Below are 24,155 nucleotides of genomic sequence, written 5' to 3'. Positions count from 1 at the left end.
CACCATCCAGCTAGGTTCACCTACAATAATCCCATCAATTTCGGTCATAAATCTTGGGGTAATCTTTGATGACCAGTTGATATTCAAAGACCACATTACAAGGTCAGCAGGATCATGTGGACTGCACAACATCAGGAAGATCAGGCCCTTCCTAACGAAGCGTCCAGGCCCTTGTCATTTCTAGGCTGAAAAATTGTAATGCTCTTCTGGCTGGACTTGTGTCCAAATGATTCAGAACACAGCAGCACGACTGGTCCTCAATGAGCCCAAGAGAGCCCATGTCACACCTCTGTTTATCTTTCTGCACTAGCTACCAGTTATAGCTCGCATCAAGCTCGAGTTCAAGACATGAACAGTTCAAATGCTTGCATATAGAACAGCCATGGCCTCTGCACCCTCCTACCTCCACCCACTCTTACGAGTCTACATCCCATCCCGAAGCCTGGGGTAAGTAAGTGAGCAAAGCCTCATGGTACCTTCACCGAGAGGCGCAAAATCACTTTCCAGAACGTTTTTGTTCACTGTTCTTCACTGATGGAATAAGCTTCCCAACCCGATCCGGAACGCGAATCCCTGACAATATTCAATAATCAACTGAAAACTCATCTCTTCCATCAGCATTTAACTGCATCCTGTGAAAACTGCATCCAGCATTTAACTGCACCCCTATGCTTTCACTATTCTTTAATCTCTCCCTGTTCTAGTTTGTACTAGTCTAAAAGATGTCTAAAACTTCGTATTGCCTGCACTTCTTGTGTTTATTGCCTCTTTATGATGAATCGCTTGTATTCCTCATTTGTAAGTCGCATTGGATAAAAGTGCCTGCTAAATGAATAAATGGAAATGGAAACGGATTATCCAAAAGAAAATAATGAGTCTTGATTCTATCCTTTGGTTGTTTTTGCAGACAAAGTGATTGGAAAAGTCCAACATATACGTCACCATAGAGAAGTCTGTTGTTTCACCGGAATATGGAGTTATGACATTTTGATGCAAATGAAACATGCAAGGATGAATTGTTCAGAGCAAAATCAATAACCTGCATTTAGAAAATAAGTAGGGTGACTTTGCATGTCAAGCTGACTTCAAAGCTATTGAAAGTTGAATGTTTTTTCATCATGAAAGTTGAACGTTTTTCCATCATGTTAAATGGTTTTTCTTCAAGTTGTATAGACTACTTTAGTTACATTTGTATAGTGCTTTATTTTGGAGCTGGACAGCCCTAGTCCTCATTCACTTACATTATATTGAAAAGAGCACTCATGAAGTTCTTCAAAAACGGACCTTTTGTGTTCCATAGAAGAAAGTCAGACATAAGTTTGAAACAACATGAGGGAGAGTACATAATGACAGAAATTAACATTTTTGGTTGAATTATCTCTAACATACAAACAGACAAAATTAGACCATAGAAGAAAGTACTCTGAAGTATACAGATGTAAAATAATGTCTTGCAGAACTTTCCAGAAATCGGTGCAAATGACCTCTCTAAATGTCTCAGCCTGATCTCACTGCTGCTCCAATAACAAACTCACAGATCACATGCAGATGGCCCTGTATGAGCTCACAGCACTGAGACCGACCATAATGTGCAGATCTGACTTTGCCATTTACAGGCAGTGGGCTTTAATCCCTTCAGTTCTGAAGACTGCTCTAGACACAGTAGGGAGGAGAAAAGGGACAGAGAGAGAGATGGCCGTAAATCTGAACGATAGACAGGCTTATTGTTGCCGGGCTCTTGATGCAGAGTACATAAAACCAGGGCTACAGTGGCAGAACACTCACCACATGAAGCGGACTTTGTTTCCAACAGCTTGACTCTGTGCGTCTCGTTTTTGATGCGGCTGTCCGTCTTGTCCACGAGCTGAGTAAGGTCATCGATGATCTCTGAAATACACAACAAGCCAAGTCACTACAAGAGATCATCATTGTCGTCTTAGTGCATGATCCTAGAGAGAGAAAGAACGATATACAGAAAGAGAGCAGCAGGCGATATGTGAAAGTAATCTCCTGCCGTCGTTTTGTGGTATGTATGTGGGATTTATAGTGGCCAGAAATGTGTGTGTGCTGGTAGCTGTGGCTAAACCGCACACCATCTGAGGCCTTAACGATTGAATTAGTAGATCAATGTTTGCCAACATCTGTATGATAACCACAAAAATATAGCCACAAGTGGCAACGACGTGTGTCCAAGCAGACTGGACCACAATTGCAAAACCGATCATATGGATGCAATTGTTGTGGATTAAGTTCTTTGATCACAGTTGCACAGTTTTGAGGATTTCCTTAAGTTATAGCGCCCCCTAGTTCCATAAAGTTGGAGAAATGTGGCATGTATGCTTAGAATATTGTAAGTTCAAGATAGCACTCACAAGATGTGTTCCAAACTTTCCTGATCACATGCTTGCATCTTCTGAAAGTGGAGTGTAAGAAGTTTCATTAAGGTTTTACTTTGAATACAGGTCCATTGAAAAATGGGCTAGTTTCTGTAAAAAGATTGTATAATTCAAAACTCAATTCAAACACAAAATATACTTGCAGACAAGTGGGACTAGACTACTGAGTTTGGGGTCTTTGGGATTTAGGGACTGACACCAAAACTAAAAATAAATAAATAAATACATAAAGAGGAAGAAGAAGAACAACATCAGAACAAACACAAATGATTCCAGCAGCTTTGTTGCTTGGACCCCTTAAATTAAATTACTTAAATAATCAAACAGAAACGGTTTTAGATTTCCTGGAAAAAGTAAGATGAAGTACTAAAATTTATAATCCAATTTCTCTATCTGGGAGAAAATGTAGAAGATCTGGAGAGATACGGACATATTCTCACTCCTACAGATGAATGTCACAATTTCATACTGTGTTTTTTAAAATTAATTTATAAGGCAGTAGAAAGAGACAATGTGTCACAAATATGACATTAAACAAATTAGATCTTTTATTCACATTAAAACTGGACATGCAATCAGAAATACCTATAATTAATACATAAAATAAAATGTTCTACATTTCATACTACCCATCACTAGAGCTGTGCTATACTGTACTTAAATAACTAACCATCTGTATTATGATTTGCTGTGTTTTCCTGTCTGTTTCAGAGTCGTGGAACTAATCCACCATAAATTCATTTTTATGAGGTCAGATTTATCCTAGAAAGTATAAGACAGTAGGGACTGAACATCATCAGGCAGTGTGCCATTGAACATTTCCCAGGACAGTGTGGTGTAGCCATCAACCTATCTCAACAGGACAACATACAACACCATTTATATCACTGAACATGGGCGTTGTCACAAGATGACATTGTATTTAATATGTGGATGAAATGCTGTTGCCAGACTTTTCTTTTATCATTGCATAAAGCTAAATATGATTAGAGGTGATTTTATCCACAAATAATCAAATGGAATTTAGCTTTAAGGATATTTAATAATGTTATTTTAATAACTATCACTTACATGCAACATCCATGCGAATTCAAAACTCTTAAAAAGTTCCCTTAAAAAGACACAAATGTGCATGTTGCAGTGTGCTGAGTTTAGAGCTCTGACTTAGAATGCTGAGAATCCTTTGAGACTTCCCAACCCCATTTTTAAATCTAAATCTATTATGCGCATTGGTACATTAACTTTGTATCACACGCTTGAGAAATACTGTGTTGAACCACCATCTGAACAGCATCTTCTAATTTTCTTTAAGCTGCTGAAATGAGCAGAACGTGAAATTCAGAGTAAAAAAATAATAAAAAATGCTGCATCTGACAAAATGGAAAGACAAAAAAAAAACCTTAAGCACAAAATACCACGGATCATTACGGAATATGTCCAATACAATATTATTTATGATTAAACAAAAAAGTTAATTGTCCGTTTTGCTTTGGTGTAGATCTAGCTGTGTGGCTTCCCTCCACCCTGCTCTAAAAACACTAACCTTGCTGAAAGGCTCTTTCCAGAGTAGAGAGAATGAGTGAAAGAAATAAAACAGAGAGTGAGGAATAAAAGGAAATAATGAAACGGGAGATAAATGAGAAAATGGCTAAAACAAAAAGAAAGAACAAGGGAAAGGGAGCAAGAGTGAACAGGTTGACCTGTATATGGACTTTGAGGTAGAGCAGAACACACACTCGAACAGAAACCATGAGCAGCTTACTGATAGAATTTCAATACCTAGAAGCAGCGAGCTGGATGTAATTCAGCAGAAACGGGAAGTTGTACGTTTTTTCTTCTGCTTGCTGCCATCAGCCTGCCAACTCAAATAAGCCTCGTTCCACTGTGCAACAAGCTGTTTTGATGAAGCTTGATGAAGAAGAATCTCCAACACATTTCAGACTCTGATACAGAAGCCAAAACAGCCGTCACTCACAGCATTAACTGTTATTGGTGGAAAGAGTGGAGGGACCAAAGGTTATGTATATAATGTGTCGTGTCAGCTGATAGGTACAAAAAGATATAAATCAAGAACCAAAAGGAAGCCAAAAAACACCAATGGAAACACAATACCACTAAGAACCGCAGATCAAGGCATATTTTGAAATGCATTACAGTGATTTTACCACGGGTGAATGTGCGGTCAAAGCAGACTTCTACTCATTTCCATTAAAACACATGTGAATAAGGACAGTGGAAACACAAGCATATGTGTAGAAGTTATGTCTTTTGCTTTGTAACAAATTTTAAGTTTGTAAAAAAATTGTATAGCAAAAAGATGTTTGACCAATAGAGTACCAATTCCTTACAGATTAACATCCTGGATCCATGCATTTGTTATTCATAACTAGTATTTCCACAAGGATGGGGAGAACACATGACCGCAGAGGCCTGGCCAGAGGCATGTGGTTGGATGGAGGTGCAGGTTTCCTGGCTGCGCTATAGACCAAGAACAGGTTCATGAGAATTAATTTGGCAGCTCTAGGAAGAGATCTGAACACCTTTCTGAAGGACGAAAGCCAGTTTGGCAGCAGAGTTTTATGGTCAAAAAGGACAGATGCAGTCTGAGGTCAAAAAGTGATTCTTTTTATTCCACTTTTCTTCTTCAGAATATCACCCTGTTACAAACACCTACTTCAGTTTCATTAAAAGAATGCTGCAATTTCAATACAAGTTAAAGCTGCAGTATATATATTTTTGTAGTTAAAAAAAAAAAGTAAGTTATTGAGCGAGTACATTAGTGTTGAAAATTCTTCCTAAGCCTTACCCTGATTTGCAACGGCAAGCTTCTAAAAATGATTAATAATTTGAGCTGTTGAGTCCGTTTGCGTGGTTACGTCACGTCTGTAAACAGAAAAAAGACGACCCGGCTACTATATGGCGTGTGCTGAAGATGCAGTTGCTTGGAAAGACGGCACTTCTCGTTGGTTTTAAATGGATTACATAATCAGAGAAAATCGGTTTTCAATTTGAATTGGTTCATTTGAAAGTAGACATTTCAAGCTTTTTATATATATATTTCTCATGTACAGTTGTAATCGAAATTATTCAACCCCCATGGCAAATCAGGTTTATTGACAAAATTTGCAATGAACAAATCAAACAACAAGTAATTGAAATAGCAATGGCAATTATACACTGAATTTTGGTTCATTTTTGTGACGTTCTTTACAGTTTCAAATGATGTATTACTCCTATCTGTATGATCAAAAACGAAAGAGTACTTTAATTTTTTTTCTCTGCAGTTCAAAGTTTCTTGTTTTTGACAACAGCTGAATAAAGTAAGACAATAACTTTTTTTCTCAGCTGTAGGCAAAGGCAAGCGCTTTTCAAATCAGTGCTTCTCCCGGGAGACTAGCGCTAAATTAATCCCCTATTTTAGCGCCATTTACTGTTTTAGAAGAGGAAGTTACTCATCTGCATTTGTGAGAAAATCTGCCTGGACACATTTGTGAGAAAATCGAGCCGAGAGATCTCACAATCATAACAGACAGATATGCATTTGTATGCACTAGATTTGGTATTTGTTCAAAGGTTACATGCAATTTGTAGGATCATGGTTTGTATTTATTTGTGAAATATTATCAAGGATCATTTATTTATATTTGTAAAACACAATATTGGTTACTCCACTGCATTTTCGCTCAAATTGACCTTTGTTTTTGCAAATTGCTTTCTGTTTGTTTGCGAGTCGATTTTTCCTTTGCAAAGCAGATCGAGTTTGTTTGCAAAATGCTGGATTTGTTTGTTTAATTTTGGCACATAATTCGCTACATAGAAAAGCAGCTTTAAAAGGGTGGTATAATATAATGCCCTTTTCACAAGATATAAAATAAGTCTTTGATGACCCCAGAGTTTGTATGTGAAGTTTTAGCTCAAAATACCCAACATATTTTTATATAGAAAAAATGTCTTCGGCGGAAGTTCGCCCGATTCAGCATGTTGAATCAGTGTCGGGCCGTTGTTGAGACAGATCGCTCTGATTGGCTAAAAAATCTTTGTGTTCATCTGAAGAAAGAGAGTCATACATCTAGGATGGCATGAGGGTGAGTAAACAATTTGAACTATTATAACTATCCCCTTTAAAGTGTTCAAGCTATACATTTTATGAGCCCAAGCATTTCCTGGGAATTAAACCATGACCTTGGCATTGCTAGCACCATGCTTTACCAGAACAAAATCTGACATCTCTACTTCTACTCTCGTGTGAACGTTCTACTCGGATGAATTCTCAAGCACGAATCAGAGCTATGGTGGATGTCAGAATTTTCAGTAAAAACTGACAAATTCTGACTGTTTTGCACTACCACTTTTATAGCACTGTCTTTTTTTGAAAACTGAAAGCTTTGGCTTGTGTACAATGTAATGTCATGGAAGAAGAGCATGAAAACAAGGTAGTCGACCGGATTGCTTTCGTAGTGTAAATGCTTATGTGGTCGAATGAGTTCGGACAGCCACAAAAGAACGCCTGCTCTCCACCTACTGACCTAATGTGTAAACATTATGGGAAGCACGCTAGCCAGACGGGATATAAACTTTGTCGGCCGAAGACCCAAATTTGGTTTGAAGAAAAAAAACGTATAAAGCACAATGTTCTCTCACTATTACCAATTTCTAACATACACTCACAGCGTTCTGCGTGGTCTTCCGGATATCAGAGTTTAAACAAAAGCTTGTTTTTCCTTTGTCATCGGGCGCGTTATATGTAAATTGTGCAAGCTTAATTTGTCCATTAGATCGAAAGATCTGAAAAAAATAAAACATACATTACCCACCCATAGATCCTCCCCTCGAAGAAATCAGGACAGAAGAGGTGGAAAGTGTACAAAAGAGACAGATAGAAACATCAGGTGTAAACGGGAATGTCTCTCCCTTGTCTACTTGTAATCCAATCGACCAAAATGCATCTTAAAGCCAGGTGTAAACAGGGCTTTAAGGACCTGATTTACTTGAGCTGAGACTGTCAGAGCTGTATGTTGATGTTGCTCCAGGTATAAAACCTGAGAACCAAAGAACTGTGCCACATATGGCTTAACTTGAGGCTGTGCGTGTGGTAAGGGAAAATTAGCGTGTCCACCAGGGGGTCCAGAGACCACAAATATGGACAAAGGCAAGGAAAACATGTCAATAATGAAAAGAATCATGTGAAAAGGACATACAGCAGATTAATGGATGAGACAGACAATGAGAGAAAGTATTCAATAGTGTCAAAGAAAAACAGACATAACAGACAGAAGCAAGTGCCGCAAACATAAGGTAAGATTTAGCATCAGTCGTCCATAACAGCTCAGTAACTCTCTACTGGCAGCATTGGACTCATGGGAAAACAGGCCTGCCTGCCGGTTCCCCTCACACAAGCTTGCCATTCCAGCGACATAATTCTCCATTTCCGAACTCAGTGTTTGCACAGATATGACAGCTGCCTTCTCTGGCTCGGGCTGCAACTATTAGCCACATAACAAAGCGGAGCCTGTTACAAGCAAGGACAGTTCATTTAAAATGCTATTATAAACCTCTATACCCATATTGTGGAGCACAGACAATGTGTATTCACACAAACAAACTCATGTAAAGTATGCAAGATATGTAAATGTGTGCGGGTCAATGACAAATCAAAAGAAAATCTTTTAAAAAAATCTAGCTTAAAATACAGGCAGCACGTTAAAGAAACGTTAAAGAAATTAACCTTGTATTCAAGTACGTTTCATAAGGTTTGAAAAAAACGTTATGTCATTTTAATAGTCATTCTATTTTCAAGAAAAGAAAATGTAATGATAATGTCATGTGGTGTAACCATCGAGTTACACAAGTAACAACATAATTTTCTTACACTGTGAATTGATAGTGTACGCATTTTTAATCATTATTTTCATTTAAAGTAAAAAGGTCAAATTATCTGATATTTTCAGAGACCTACTGAATTTAACACTCATTCAAGAATATCTGCGGACTTCCTCTATAATATTATTTCCTGTTATGAAATAATGCCACGTTATTGACACGTTCATGTCTAAGATGCAATGCATTGACAGACAGACAGACGGATGGATAAATAGGTGGGTATGTTCTATGTTAGACCTTAAATGATATTTACTAAAATATATGTACATTCATGACTACTAGCCATTCATAAGGGACAGAAGTGTGAAATTTGGCCCACAAACACCAATAAATATTTGAGGATATTCTAATGTCCACACTGCACGTGATGCTGTAAAATGTCAACCCTCAGCAGGGCTCCAGACTAACTTTTTGCCTTGGTTGCACTGGTGCGCCTAACTTTTTTATTTAGGTGCACCAGCACAAAATTTAGGTGCACCCAAATGTTTCCTCGGCTCCCGTCGCCTTTAACGCCACAATTTCAAGCTCAGCTTTTTATCATGCTCCATATACATGCATATATATTATGTAAATGATTTTAAACAAGAATAAGGTGTAGGTAAATACTTTTTTTTAATTTGAAGCACAATTATATTGTATACAAAAAAAAAATTGTGCTTCACTGAGCTGCCAAACTAACTATTTTGAGTCTCTAGCTCAGGCTCGGTAGGCTCACCGAGGAAGGACCAGGGCTTGGCATCTTACAGGGACTGGGGAGACGGGTGGCTGAAGTAGCTCCATGTCTGGGCTGTTGTCGGAGCATTGACCGGGGAGTAGGGATGGGTATCCATAAGGTTTTAACGACTACTACTCTTACCGATACTCCTTAGCGATCCGGTACTTTAACAGTATTCTTATCGGTTCTTTTTGTTTTATAAACAAAGATAAACAATTAAACAAAGATGCACATTATATAGGCCTACACAGTGCTTTAATTTCAGGAAGGTCTACTAACATTAGCTACTGTTCAAGTATGGTCTAAAAAGAAATCTAATAAAGTAATCAAATGTAAAATAACACTGCATATTTTATCATAGATAGATAATGCTTATTAAAGCTGAAGTTATTAATTCAAGAGCTGTGAATACAAGCCGGTCATTTTGACATATTTTTGTGTACATTTAATAGTTTAGACACGCACATGAAACCCAAAGTATAATTTGCTTGTCTCGTTACGTTCTGTTTTTAGAGCGCGCGTCGCCTTGGGAACAGCATCTCTTGTGCAGACTTTTGTGCTTTTAATAGCTCTTTTTATTATTAAACGCGTCCCGCAATTTAGCAACAGTAGCTGGACTGCATTTTACAACAATCACGAGCTGATTCTGTCGTTAAGTTTGAGTTTTAGGGAGAAGTGACAGCGCACTGCTGCGAATGGAAGTAAGCTGCGCCAGACCGAATGTGTCTGTAGTTTTTAATGGTTTTACCTCAATATATTTTTTTATAATCTTTGGAAGCCGAAATCTAAAACAAAATCAGACTAATATCACAGACCTAAAGTGTAACCAGGCTACGTTTGAATGTTTAGTTCTGCGTCGTCACTCATTAAGCAGAGCTGTCGTGTTTTGCGCGCTGTGGCTCCGCGTGAGATCTCTCTCTCTCTCTCATGGACTGCGAATAGCAAAAATGGTGTAATATTATTATACACAGAAAAGGCTCGCAAGATAAATTTGTATTTTCTTAATTTCTCCAGTAAGTTACCGACATCAGAACTCACGTCCGAGCTGATCGATACAGCGGTCTTTCAGAAGTTGAATACCGGGTTTCGGTACCCATTCGTACCGGGCAGAGTGTTGGTGGAAACAGGCCTACTTTTCTAAAAGAAAAAACTCTATGGGTCTATTTCTTTTCATTGTTCGTCGTCTGTTTTCTTGCGTTTCTTTTGCTGATGCTGATTGCCGTAACTGATTCTCTGGTGCTCAGGTCGCAATTTCAGTCACACAGCACGGAGCAGTGTAGGCCTACCACAGCCAATCAGAGGCAAAGACCCGCCCTATCTCTGTCTCTGATTGGTTTAGACCACGATATGATCCAACCATGAGTGTGCTGTGAGTTCCGACAAAGGAGAACAAGCGCTTCGCTCATGGAAACTTGGCAGCGGACGCGAGGACGTTAGGTGCACCGGTGCGACCTTGGAAAAAATTTAGTCGCACCCTTACAAATTTTGGTCGCATATGCGACCAAATTGGTCGCACTCTAGAGCCCTGCTCAGAGAGAGACACCAATCAGACACAGATGTTCTTACATATGACCTCATGTATGCATTTTCTTTCTCACCATCCTGCCGTCATCTCCGACACTTTGGGCCGTCCCACCTCCAGACCCATTAGAGGAACCGTCTTTCTCTAAACAACCGGTCATGATTAGCTTTCATTCACCGCCAGATGCTTTTCACAAGGACAAACCAAAGCAGTTAACAAGTCCAGTTCCGTACCTGTTTGTAATGTGGAAGAGGACACTTCCGATTCTGGGAATAATAGAGGGGAGTGATTTGCTCTTGGACCTGAGCCGCCTTTCCAGGCGCTAACTCCCAATCGTTTGAAAAAGTCGACTGCCGAGAGGCGGTATGCAAAGGAAGGGTGGATGTTGACAATCCGTGTCCTGTCCTGTCCTTGCTGCCAGCTCTCTCCCACTCTGTCTGTCTCTCTCAGCTTACAGCAAGCAATTCCAGTACTCCTGCTCTATTCCCAAAACAGAGTCTTCCAACAGTGACTCATTGGAGAGATTCCTCTGCATTCAAATCTGTTTCCTATAAATTAGTATCTGTTATCAGAAGATGTCTCACGCTATGGGTTGCTCTTGTGCCTCACTTACAGTGAGAAAGTATTTGAGCTGTTAATGAGTTTCCTATCATAAAGGCCAACTTGTGGCTGCTATCATCTTACAGATGTTGTTTCAAAAATCACAGGAAGGTGAAGTGAATTGTTACATTTAATAATTCCAAAAAAGTATATATATATATATATATACTTACTGCAGACTAAATATAAACCAGTACAGGCTTTAGCAGTTCATTTTAAAACAAAATGTTGGAAAACCCAAAAATACTTGACTGAAACAAACAAAAACTAAATATGTAAATGCATAAAGTGAAATGGTTTTGTGCACACAATGTGAAAATTCGAGAGGCAGCTTGTTGCCGAAGAACTTTACTACAACTGGTATAATTTATTACCTGAGAACACGACACTTTAAAGCTTTAATTTTGGCATTTCATTTTGGTCACTAATATTAATATGGAACTATAATTTATATATAACTAATATACACTTAAATTATAAGTTTTTGTATTGCAACAATTTCAGAATTATATGTAAATTAACAATGTTTACGCTTTCTATGTATTACCTGCACCCCGACATTCCTGTTTATTTGTCAGCATAAGTCTGCAGGATGATGGAAAACGCGCCATCTTGCAGCTCCACGGCTTTTGTTCAAACTACAAATTCCATGGACAGTTCGATCGACAGAAGTGCAGTGCCAAAATCGAGTGCATAATGGGTGTTGAATTTTTATTTTTATTTTTTGCAAAAGGGAATGCCACAGCCCTTTTTCTCTGTATTCCTCAAATCATGTATCTATCACACATTTAATGTTTTTCATGTTTACTGGCTGCATAGACAACCAAGTTTTATTAAAAGCCCATCTTCCCAGTGGTGAATTCCTCCATCTTTGTAGTACAGCAGCACTGTATCATGGGAGAGGCTGCAAGCTAGTGTTCATTAGTAATCTGCGATTCTTTTAGAATCGTGCATACACTGATTCTCATGACTCGGTATTAAAGAATTGGTTGAATGAATGATTCAATGCCTCATTCATAACGCACAAAAAGCGTTATGAACCTGTAGATTTAAAAGTAACCTGCAGAAACAGCCGCTGAATGAATCTTTTTGGTGAATACACTGTTATCCCTGAAATTGTTTTAATTCAAACTACTTAGGTACAATAAACATAAACTCCAAAATGTTTGCACAATTACTCCACGTTTTTAGTTTGTTTTACGATTTGCATGATGCTTTTCATTCTATTGAATTGTTTAGATTGAATGTACTTAACTTAGCTTATTTTAGTCTGTTGTCAATGCAACGCTATACAAGGAAGATGTTGATTGGCTCTTTGAACTGACGTCAGACATGGATGGAGCGCGCATTTTCATCTGATCATCTGGCTTTCATCATGCACGTTTGCTGGTGAGTAGTAGTACATTTTGGTCTGAAACTGCGAATACGTTATAACACATAGATAAATGAGATGTATAAGATTTAGCCAGTAAAACTATATGTAAGTTTAAGCTGTGTTTACATGTGTTCGCCATCGTGTTGAATCGATCATTAATCCCGGTTGATCAGTCAACCGACACTTTTATAAGTTAGTTCTGATACGACATGCTTTTTGGGATCGTCACATTTAAAATCTAATGCTTAACCTTTTTTGATCAATAATTCTCATTAAACAAATGAACGAAAATGTCGTCTGTTGTGTAAAACGATATCTTTTTTTCGATGGTGTTTTTGCATCTTGGCAGTTTGCCATATTAGAAATGTTCAACATGGCTTAAATACAGCGCACGTTTATCATTAACCTTTTAGTTTATTTTACATTTCTTTGTGAGTGAGTATTAAACAAATAACGTTAGCTTAAATTGAAATTCGACTGCCTGCAAGAAAAACTAGCCCATGTAACGTTAGTTATGTAGTCTAGCCAAAAAAAAATTCAACCTCGTGCTCATCAGCGTGGTGTTAGCTAGTTCATTTCAGTTAATACGAGTCTAGTGTATCATGACATGCTAAATAAAAAAATGAATAGCTAGTATTTTATTTTGGATATAAATTTTGTAGATATCAGATCAAAAAAAAAAAAAATTCTTGTAATGTAGGCCTACAAAGCAATCTAATGTTTTTTGTTACTCTGCAGATTCAAGTTCAAAGCGAGGCTAAGCAAGATGATCTGGAAATGTAAGTATTGCATATTTGCTTGTGACAAAAGAGGATACTTGTTAAAACATTACAGACTTAAACATGGGAGCTATGCAAGAAGCCAGCCTTTTCCATGCCTATATCAAGAATGTTTATGTAGTTTTAAGTCTTTCAATAGCCTTAAAATACACTTATCCCGTTTTCATACAGCAACTGAAAAACAGCAATCAGAGGCAAAATTTGAAGCTAAGTTTCGCTGTCAACTTTGTGATTTTTTTGAACCCTGTCAGATTACTGAATATTTTGCCCACCTTCGGCGTAGACATCTCAAAGACAACCAAAAAGTTCAATGTCCATTTCAAGGCTGTAGCTTTGAAAGCAGTGTATATTCCACGTTCTGTGCACACAAAAGTAAGCATCACCAAGATCAAAATGAGAGAATGTTTAAACCGGAGTTAATAGTAAGAATAGAGAGTAATGAGAATGAAACTGATGACAGTGTAAATGACACCCAGGAATTTGCTGTGGAGGAGATGCTTCCAGATGAATTTGGCCAAGATGATTTCAATGCAGAAGCAAGCGAAACACAATCTCAAGATTTAGTAGAACAATTGGAACATAATTTAGGAGCTCTTTTTTTAAAAATGCAAACCATCCTTCACGTGCCAGAGAACTCAGTTCAGGAAGTAATTCAACAGCTTTGCCAAATAGTTCAGTTGTCCCTGCCACTTTTGCACAAGAATGTGAAGACTGTTCTTCAGAAACACTTTGGAGATGTAGATGAGTCAGTTTTGAAAGAGGTGGTTGAGACTGTGGCAGACAGTGACATATTGTCCAAATCATGTGGAAAAAATGGATGTCTTGCTACTAGTAAAAGGAGAGCATCATATGTAATGCGTAACTTTCCTCTGGTAATGCCTATAGAGTTTGTTGTTGAGAAAGGAAGAAAAACAGTAGCATACGTTCCCCTCTTGCAGATGCTACAAAAACTGTTAAACAAGAAAGACATTTTGGATAAGGCTATGTCAAAACAAGCACATAAAACGCATGAATATAGGACATGTAGTGATGGCTCAAACTTTAGAGAGAATGCACTTCTTAGTTGTGATGAATTCACAATCGCTCTGGGTCTGTACATTGATGATTTCGAAGTGGCTAACCCTTTAGGAACATCTAAAAGAAAACACAAGATGTGTGCACTTTATTGGGTTATTGCAAACTTGCATGGAAAATACAGATCCTCACTAAACTCAATTCAGCTTGCTCTCCTGTGCAACACTGAAACAGTTAAAGAGTGTGGCTATGAAAGAGTTCTGTACCCACTTCTTTGTGATTTAGCCACTCTCGAACAGCATGGGGTCTACATTGAGCATCTTGGTAGAAGTGTTAAAGGGACAGTACTCTTTGTGTCAGCAGATAACCTCGGTGCCCATTCTCTTGCAGGATTTTATGAAAGCTTCATTGTGGACAAGTTTTGCAGATTTTGCATGGCATCCAGGATTGACACACAGCACCAAGAGGTAAAATCTGGCGCATTTCAACTCAGAGAGAGAGATAAACACAACAGGCATGTGCAAGAAACATTGCAGGATCCAAATTCAGCTAGAAACACAGGCGTGAAAAGCCAATGCCCACTCACAGCAAGTTTGGAGCATTTTCATGTCATTGGTGGTTATCCCCCTGACATATTGCATGATGTCTTTGAGGGAATAGTCCCAGTTGAGTTGTCTCTTTGCCTCAAAGACCTGATAGCAAAGAAATACATCACCTTAGATGTGTTGAATGAAGCTATCAGATCATTTCCTTATACATTTGCTGACAAAACTGATCAGCCTCAGCTGATTTCAAAGACCTTCTCAACCAAGGGCACAATTGGGGGAAATGGCCATGAGAATTGGTGTCTAATTAGGCTTCTTCCTCTGCTTATTGGCCATAACATTCCTGAGGGTGACAACACATGGGAAATACTCATGCTCCTCAAGGACATTGTTGCATTAGTTGTGGCACCTCAGTTTAATGAAGAGTCTTTATACATCCTTGACTACAAAGTAGCAGAGCATAGGGACCTTCTGCAGTCAACCTTCCCTGACTTTACACTGCGACCAAAACACCACTATATTGAACACTACGCTGAACAGATTAGGGTTCATGGTCCACTTACTGAAGTCTGGACAATGCGTTTTGAAGGAAAACATAAGTTTTTCAAAAAGGTTATACGTGATGCCCATAACTTCAAGAATGTTGCCATGACACTTGCACTGAAACATCAGAGGGCTCTTAGCCATCAGCTAGACTGCAGTTCTTTTTTCAAGCTGGACGTGGAAATGGCTAAGGTTACACCAGTGTTAGTTACCTCCTTTCCAGAGAACGTTCAAAGAGCACTTGGTCAAAAACTCCCTCATGCTCAAGCACTTCTTGTTGCACCATCTGTCTGTATTAATGGGACTGATTATAAGACAGACATGATACTTTCAGCTGGATCATGTTCGGGGCTACCTGATTTTAAGCAAATTACTCACATTGTTGCAGTGAATACAGAGGTACTTTTTGTGTGCAAAGTGATGACATCATGGTATTTTGAGCACCTTCGTTCTTTTGAGCTTTGCTGCCCAGATGTGCCATCTTTTTGCATACTTCAGCTTGAAGACCTGAATGATATTCTTCCACTTTCAGCCTATAGTGTACATGGTAAACTGATGGTGACACTGAAGCGTTTTATTCTTTGCTAAATGAACTCTCTTTTGTACTTTCCTTCCAGATGGCTTCTAAAGAAATCGTGACTTTGCGAGTTATTCTTACGGAAGCTGATATCAGAAAAGTAAAGCTGACATCAAAGCCAGGCTCAGTTGAAGAATTAATTAGTTGTTTAAAAAACACTCTGAGACTGGACTACAATTTTACTTTACAGTTTCAAGATCCCGAGTTTGATAACGAACTTTGCAATCTGACCGTTTTGTCAGAGCTCCCTCAGAAGCCAACTGTGAAAATCATACCGGTGATTGAATTGGTGCCAGTCTCTTCAGGTGAAATGGAGACATCAAGTGATATGTTGAGTGATGCTCCAAGTACTGCAGAGACAGTATTGACCTCGGATTTACCCCAGGAAAAGAGAATGCCATGGCCTGATATCTTTTTGACTCCAAAATTCTCTGTCGATGTTGAATTTAGGCTGCGTCAATCAAATTTAATCTACTTGAAAGATGGAACGCACCTAAAAGTGACAAAGGAATTAAAACATGACATTCTTCAGAAACTTGCAGAGACCATATATTCATTCAAAGCATACCCAACTACTGAGGATCTACGAGCTGTTGCAAAGGCACTGGTCAATACTCACCCCTGCCTTCAAGAACCAGGATCACCTTCTGGATACTGTGGATGGACAAACAGTTTGAAAGACAAAATGGGAAATTACCGATCCAAAATGAGGAGCCTTGGACACACAGACGTCATGGTTAATGCTGGGAAAAGAGGAAGATACTCTACGAGCAGTGATCCACCTAACAAGAACATTAAAAAGCCAAGGAAAGGGGAGGTCAACTACTTACCTGACCTCCCAGATGGGCAGGATGCTTCCAGTCTTGAAATGCTCAGACAGCAATTGGTGGATGAAATGAAGAAAAAAAACCCTGATGCTGTCTTTATTAATCAGAAGATGGACATGACTCTGTCCTTGAGGAGAAAGGATGTTGTGATCAACAAGCCTCCTGTAAGCCAAATACTCCAACGTTGGCCAGCACTTTTTAGAGAAAGTCAGGTAAAGGGAAATGCCTATGTTTGCAACATTTGTACTGAAATGAGTATTGATAAACATGATGGTTAGATATTAATTTGAAATTTGTTCATTTTTGACAGTTCTCGTAACAAATGCTTTTTTCCTTTACTATTTCAGGTGTATCAAGAATTCAACCGGGTGGTTGGGAAGAACCTCAAGCAAGAATTTTATGGGTCTCTTGATCGTCACTGTCCTCAACTGATTCAGATCTTCAGGTCAAAGAGAGGTCTCGCCGGGCAGATTTTGAGCGATCTTCTGCAACAAGCCAAGGTTTGTACATTTAAGTTGATGCCATTGTTTGCTTAAAGGGTTAGTTCACCCAAAAATGAAAATTAAGTCATTAATTACTCACCCCCATGCTGTACCAACCCCGTAAGACCTTTGTTCGTCTTCGGAACACAAATGAAGATATCTTTGATTAAATTTGAGAGGTGGATCACTGCTACATAGGCTGCCTAAGGGAATGAAACTTGACGGCCCAGAAAGTCAATGAAGAAAATGTTTAAATATTCCATGTGACAACAGTGGCTCAACTATAAGTTTATCAAGCGACGAGAATACTTTTTGTGCGGAAATAAAACAAAAATAACGACTTTATTCGACTATTCCTTTTCTTCCTTGTAGGCCTGAAACGAGACTTCAAGAGATTTCCACGACGCATGCGCGAGAATTGCGATCTCCTTCAACTACTTCAGTTAAGTTCTCGTGCGTGCGTCGTGGAAATCTCTTGAAGTCTCGTTTCAGGCCTACAAGGAAGAAAAGGAATATTCGAATAAAGTCGTTATTTTTGTTTTATTTCCGCACAAAAAGTATTCTCGTCGCTTGATAAACTTATAGTCGAGCCACTGTAGTCACATGGAATATTTAAACATTTTCTTCATTGACTTTCTGGGCCGTCAAGTTTCATTCCCTTAGGCAGCCTATGTAGCAGTGATCCACCTCTCAAATTTAATCAAAAATATCTTAATTTGTGTTCTGAAGATGAACAAAGGTCTTACAGGTGTGGAACAAAATGAGGGTGAGTAAATAATGACAGAATTTTAATTTTGGGGTAAACTAACTCTTTAAGACTGTTAAGCAACAGTCAAAAGTATGATTCATAGAAATTGCCTTCCTTTCATGTTGACAAATGATACAATGTTTTCTATGCAACCACCACACCTCAGACCTCTGATCTCGTTGACATGCGATGTGTTGCCATGAGAGGGCTTCCAGTACTTCTTGGTGATGACCCAACTGAGTTCTTCAAAGCATGCTTTGTAAGTATTATTAATGCCTTTTTACTGTCATAGGTTTAATATAATATTTTCTGCTGGAAATATGTAAACCTTACTGTGCATTTATGTTAGTAAGAACAATAAAAAAACACCAAAAACAATTATATTGTTAACAGTTATATTTGACAAAAATGTTGAATGAAATGAGTGTCAATGAGGAGGAAGTTTTAATTTTAAATAATTCAGGAGAAATTTAAATTAATGTCATGACACCTTTGAAACACTAAAATACAATTAAGGTTAATCTCATAAAGTTTTAGTTTAATCAGTAATTCATGTCATATGCAAAGACTTGTATACAAAAAGAAAAACATACTTAATGTTTAAATATAACTGAACTCCTGCATACACCTGTGTACATAATAAAAAATAAAAAAAAATGCTTGCATTCAACTAAACAAAAATGTCCAGTAAAATTAATATCTAGACAAAAACTGTACACTGCTAAAATGTATTTTAGTAATCTCCAATCTCTTGCCCAGGCTTCTGATGATGGAGACTCGTACCAACATGTGCCAGTTGGAATCCTCAGCTTAGAAAATGAAGATGTGGCTCTGCAACCCCTGTCCATCCATCTCCACCCATCCTCGGTGGGAATCATTTTGGAGGGGAATGTTGTAATGGACAATTTAGACAACATACCCCAGGCCATGTGTCTTCTTTTTGGTTTAACTTATGCACTGCACCTAGGCTACCCAAAGTGCATGGGCAACACCTTTCTTTTCATTCAGCAAGTTTTGCTAGGTTTAGGAAAGAAGGAGTTGAAGGGCAAGATTCTGGCTGTTACAAATCAGCTTACCATGTAAACAGGTAAATGCATTTTTCTTCTGGTTCTCTTTCGTTTTCAAAAAACGTTCCCTTTCATTGAACTATGCCTTAGGGTTGGACAAATGTTCATGTTCCTTAATAATACAGTATAACACTGTGCTTGTTATTTGGAAAAGTTTTAAAAAATTGTTTTAAAGATTAAAAATTTGGTAATTCGTACTTAAGGTATTAATTTGTTTTTGTCAGTCTTTGAAAACTTATTTTGATAAGAATTCAAATAAATTGTAAGTTAAAAAAAATTATTGTTATCGTTTGTCCTTATTTGAAATGCAGGTGTATCTTTATTAAATCATTAACAGTAAATAGCTATATTTAAATTAAAGTTTTGGGTTCTGTCTACTCACAACATTCATCCAGATTGTAGGTTTCACATGTTGTCTGCATAACTGTAAGCCTTTACAGGTTGATTGAACTTAAAACATTTATGGAAACTGTAAGCCCTTATAGGTTGATTGAACTTAAAAAATTTATGGAAACTCATTGCCCTAAAAAAGTTAATTTTGTATCGTTGAAAAAACAACATATTTTAAGTTTAATGTACCTAAAGTTTCAATTGCACTGCATTAAAAACTGTTAGTTCTATGAACTAAAAGTTTTCAATTTAATGCATTTGAAATCTTAAGTACATTAAACTTAAAATATGTTGTTTTTTCAACGATACAAAATTAACTTTTTTAGGGCAATGAGTTTCCATAAATTTTTTAAGTTCAATCAACCTGTAAGGGCTTACAGTGTAGATTCAAATCACTGAAAGGAATCCCCTGCACTACTGTGAGAATAACAGCATCTGTCTGCTCACGTGTCTGAGACACAGGACATTTCTAAGGTGTTGGGATCTATCACAGCTCTCTGGGAGAAATTTACCCCTCTCTCAAATGCCCCACATGAAGTCTGACTCGACCTGCAGCCATGCAACTCTGCCAGTGAGTTGCAGCGAAAAAATGTGTCACCCTAAGAAATCCATACCACCCTTTGCCCACTGCTGTGGTAGAAGAGACCGCTGGGTTGCACGGCTGTGGTGGCTCATGTGGTGTCTGCAGTAAAGAGATCCAGACAGCCATGATGTATGCACCAATGTGAAGGATGGTGAAAAAAAAAATGTATTCTTCATTCCAATGATCATTAAACAACCCCAACATAGAGACTGAATGAAGAAAAATGAAGTAATGTAAAGAAAATTCTATTTTTTAATCACTCACAAACAGCACAGCTTAACTGCAACAGCAGAATGGCATTGTGCTGTCAGACTGATATTTTATCTGCTGAATAACATACTGTAGGACGGTGTTGTTCTATCCAAAAAAAAAAGATTTCTGGGTTACAACATGGATCATTTCCCTGAAAAAGCCATAAATCATACAATGATTATCAGGAGTTGGTCACTGGAAATTATTACAAATTTTATTATCATTCAATTTAATTTACACGAGGACATGTCATGGACTAAAGTTTCATCCAAATTGTAAGGAACAGAGAATACTTTTTGCATATTTGAAACACAAATGAAGATTTCTTTTATGAAATTTGAGAGATTTCTGACCCTCCACTGAAGGTCCATTCCATCAAAACAATGACGCTTCAAATAGTTGATCGTAGACGAGATCGTAAATGTAGTCTTCTATCTTCTTGATAGATATTTCAAGTGAAGTTGCGATATCCAGTGAAGTTTCTTCTAGCGTCACCCAAGCACGTTTAAGATTCAGCAAGAACCAATGAGGTTTGTTCTTGCTCGTCAAGCAAGTGCGGTTAAGCTGCTGTTGATCACTTTTTATGTGCTGTATATTGATCAATATTGAATAGAAGCCTAAAAGAAATTGGTTCATCATATAAAGCAACCATGTCTGTTCAGAAGATTCATATGGATTAGTGTCACAATAGTGAAATGCACTTTGAATGGAGGGACAGAAATCTCCAAGGGTTTGGAACGACATGAGGATGAGTAACAAGCCCTACAGACTTATTTTTCTTGTCCATATTTCTTTATAAACTTCAGATGCAAACAATTTTGCTGACAAATAGATTTATAATGTATTTGTACCATTTACTGCTTAGTGCACTATATGTGACCAAACAGGATCAGTACCAAAACTCTACAGTGATACTTATGCTCACAGTGTGAATACTGTATATTGTTAATGGGTGCTGATATAATAATATAAATGAATGCTGCTTTTGTGTGCGTTGTGAATGCCTAATAGCTGATGCAGACAGGATAACTGTGGTTTCTTCCAACCACTAACATCAACTATATACACACAAGTGTGTTGTACTGCAATTAATGTGTGATTACATGCGTGTGTTAGAGAAGGAGTCCTTCCCATGGCGCTGTTTCGAGTTCTGCTTGTTTTTCCTTGCTGGTTCAATCACTACTGGGGCAGCGTGTTAATTCTCTACTGGGGTAATTTCTTCTCCTGGGGTGTGACAGTGAGCGTTTGCCGCCACCACAATTCTTCACAACTGTTACCATTTGGCCCTAAAGCAGAACAGAGTTTAGGAGCCCGTCTTTGCCAACAACAACATACAATATTGGCATCTCACTCTTCCCACATGGACCACACTCTCCATTTGATGATATAATGCAGGCAATTTCAATATTTACAAGAAATTGTGCTTCATCGTGGAATGCCTCACATCCCGTTTCCTCACTGTTTTATCCTTGATGTAAACACTCTTTCAGAGTTAGGATTAGTTGGACTGTACTTCATGTTGAGAGTTTACAAGTTTATAAACGGACACTAAGCTGAAAAAGGCTTGCTGAGTTTCGGCCAGTAAGAAAATACACACTTGGGTTTAGCTTGAAGGAACTAAGAAAAGATGTTTGTGTGATTTTGACACATGCAATAAAATGATAACAAACACATTCAGATCTCCTTTGAAGGGAGATAAAACAATAAAATAAGCTTTATGTCTATCTATACAATCTATATGATCATTTAGAACCATAATCCAAAACATCAACATCTAACCTCTTTGTACGGGGCTCAGTGACAAGAGTTTGAAGAGGAGAAATCTTTTAAAAATGCACTTTAAAATACATGAGTAATGTTGTTACAAACTCATTTGTATTCATTTTGCTTTCAAGTGGCTCATATTCATATGGTTTGAAAAACTTGTATACCATTTGTAACTCTTTCTCTGCCATTGATATTTCTGGCTTTCTGTGTTTTCACTGTTATACGGTAGAGGTGCTATTAGGCATCTTCTGAAAGAGTACTGAATCTCCTGATTAAAAGACATGTGAAGAAGCAACAACAAGCGATTTCATATGTAAGCAGATGCATACGTAAATAATGCGATTATCAAACATTAAACAGCATATAAATCAAAACTGCCTAATGTTACCGAATGAAATGTCGACCCACGATGAGCTATGGGACTGTTGATGGACTCGATCAACTCCATCTATGTTTTGATCATTGTTTTGAATCTGACCTCCGATTTCTAATCTTTACCAAAAACTTTTTTCTTTTCTTTTTTTTAAAGCAGAGGGTCTGTCTGTTCTTTATTTTGATATATTGCATATTCAGACATTCATTCAACATAATATTCTGGGGGCAATGAAAATCAAAAATGCTGGCGGTGGCTGGCAACTTTGTTCTAAAATACTGTCGGGGGAAAGAGTTAACAAAAGTTTAAATGTCATGTGAAAAGTAAAAACAGATTCTTTTTATGCACCTCGAATACATGTGAGTGTACACATTTTAATAATTATACCAAAAATGTTTTTAAATATATTTTTCAAGGTAATAAGTTATTCTTCATCAATATCATGAATTAATCATTTTTAAATATCATTATGTGTTTGAGTCACCACACCACGAGACATTTTACAACCTGAACTAACCTTCCCATGTCATAAAAAGCTTAAATTATCTGATATGTTTTAAAGCAACACCAAGGAACTTTTCCTCTGCGTTCGCCCTACAGGTTGGAAGTGGAAATGTCCATTACCGCTGTCGTAAATAATTTAGCCTACCGCAGCCTACTCGCCCGCACACGCTCGCTGTTTATCCAGCACCGGCTTTGGAATCAACAATGCCTGGCCACAGACAATTTGAGGGAAGTGGTGGGGGAAGTGACGTATGCCATAAAGCAGTCGAATTTTGTAGTTCTTTTTGTGCTCCGGTTACTACTCGAAACCCGAAGGTACATAGTGCAAGTAAAAGCGATACAGACCACGTCAGGCTATGGCAGACGTGTCATTTAACCTATTGTAAGTCGATGTACCATCACACGGGTCTTGGAAATATATTATGAAGGTTGAAAAACTACATAGTGTTACTTTGAGAAACTTAATGACACAGTCATGAGGGTCTTCAGGGGTCCATTGGATATGATGATGGTGATGTTTTTTAAACTTTTTTATTAACATTCCGTTTTAATTTTTACCATGCTCAGCCAGGTCTAGCGACAATACAGAAACACTGACACTGTTGTTCCAAATGTGGTTTACTCTCAATTATGTTGCAGATGGTATTAATAAGTGTCAAGAAGACCATTTTCATTCATTATATGATCCAAGTTATGAAGGATGTGTGAATCACAACAAAAACACCAGTCCAGCATTCTGTTCAGGGGAGATGTGTGGGAAATGCCACCTCAAGAGCAGGAATCGAACACAATGAAGCATTCACATTAAATCTGAAATGAAGGTAGAGACCAGATCTGGAGGGGAGCCCGGGAGGGGTCCGTCTTTCAACACGGCATCTGGATCAACCTGGGTCTTTTTGATGAGAACTTTGTGGATTTTCTGTCAGGGAAAGAATTTCTGTGTGGAAAATATATGCGACCTAAACAACCTTAAAGCTGGTCAAAGCACTGTCTGGGGATTGATAGAGCCTTTAGTCAATGAGCTTGACAAAGAGGTAGTGGTCTTCAACAGTTCTTTGTGTGTGTGCTTAAATACTGCTGTGTACTGACACGAAAAGGAGAAAAGAAAGAGAAAAAGTGAGACACAGACACATGGCACATGTGCACGAATTAGTCTCGCCATTGGATGGGGTTCACCGGAGCCCTCTAAATCTGGCGAGGTTTGCTCTATTCACCA

General features: G+C 38.1%; 2 protein-coding genes across 3 annotated transcripts in view; one reads left to right on the top strand and one right to left on the bottom strand.

Moving 5' to 3' along the window:
* stx8 (syntaxin 8) overlaps positions 1 to 24,155 on the bottom strand; it is a 100,080-nt gene that overhangs the window by 6,000 nt on the left and 69,925 nt on the right. Inside the window, exon 7 of the mRNA XM_056246211.1 lies at positions 1,786 to 1,887. Within this exon, the coding sequence (XP_056102186.1) occupies positions 1,786 to 1,887 (102 nt within the window). The remainder of the gene's footprint in view (positions 1 to 1,785; positions 1,888 to 24,155) is intronic.
* On the top strand, positions 12,377 to 19,093 carry LOC130081231 (uncharacterized). Of its 2 annotated transcripts, XM_056246213.1 has the most exons (6): positions 12,380 to 12,502; positions 13,227 to 13,267; positions 16,881 to 16,985; positions 17,121 to 17,273; positions 18,170 to 18,262; positions 18,763 to 19,093. In XM_056246213.1, exons 3-6 carry the CDS (start codon positions 16,884 to 16,886, stop codon positions 19,084 to 19,086), a joined length of 672 nt encoding a protein of 223 aa, XP_056102188.1. In that variant the 5' UTR covers positions 12,380 to 12,502; positions 13,227 to 13,267; positions 16,881 to 16,883; the 3' UTR covers positions 19,087 to 19,093. The 2 variants fall into 2 exon arrangements, with proteins under 2 accessions (XP_056102189.1, XP_056102188.1); XM_056246214.1 differs by lacking the exon at positions 18,170 to 18,262 and having other exon boundaries at positions 12,377 to 12,502.

The sequence above is a fragment of the Rhinichthys klamathensis genome, unplaced genomic scaffold (genome assembly GCF_029890125.1).
Source record: "Rhinichthys klamathensis goyatoka isolate OS25496 unplaced genomic scaffold, OSU_Roscu_1.1 h1tg000036l_1, whole genome shotgun sequence".
In the NCBI taxonomy this organism is placed as follows: domain Eukaryota; kingdom Metazoa; phylum Chordata; class Actinopteri; order Cypriniformes; family Leuciscidae; genus Rhinichthys; species Rhinichthys klamathensis.
Note: the sequence above shows the minus strand (reverse complement) of the source record. Positions and strands in the feature narration are given on the sequence as shown.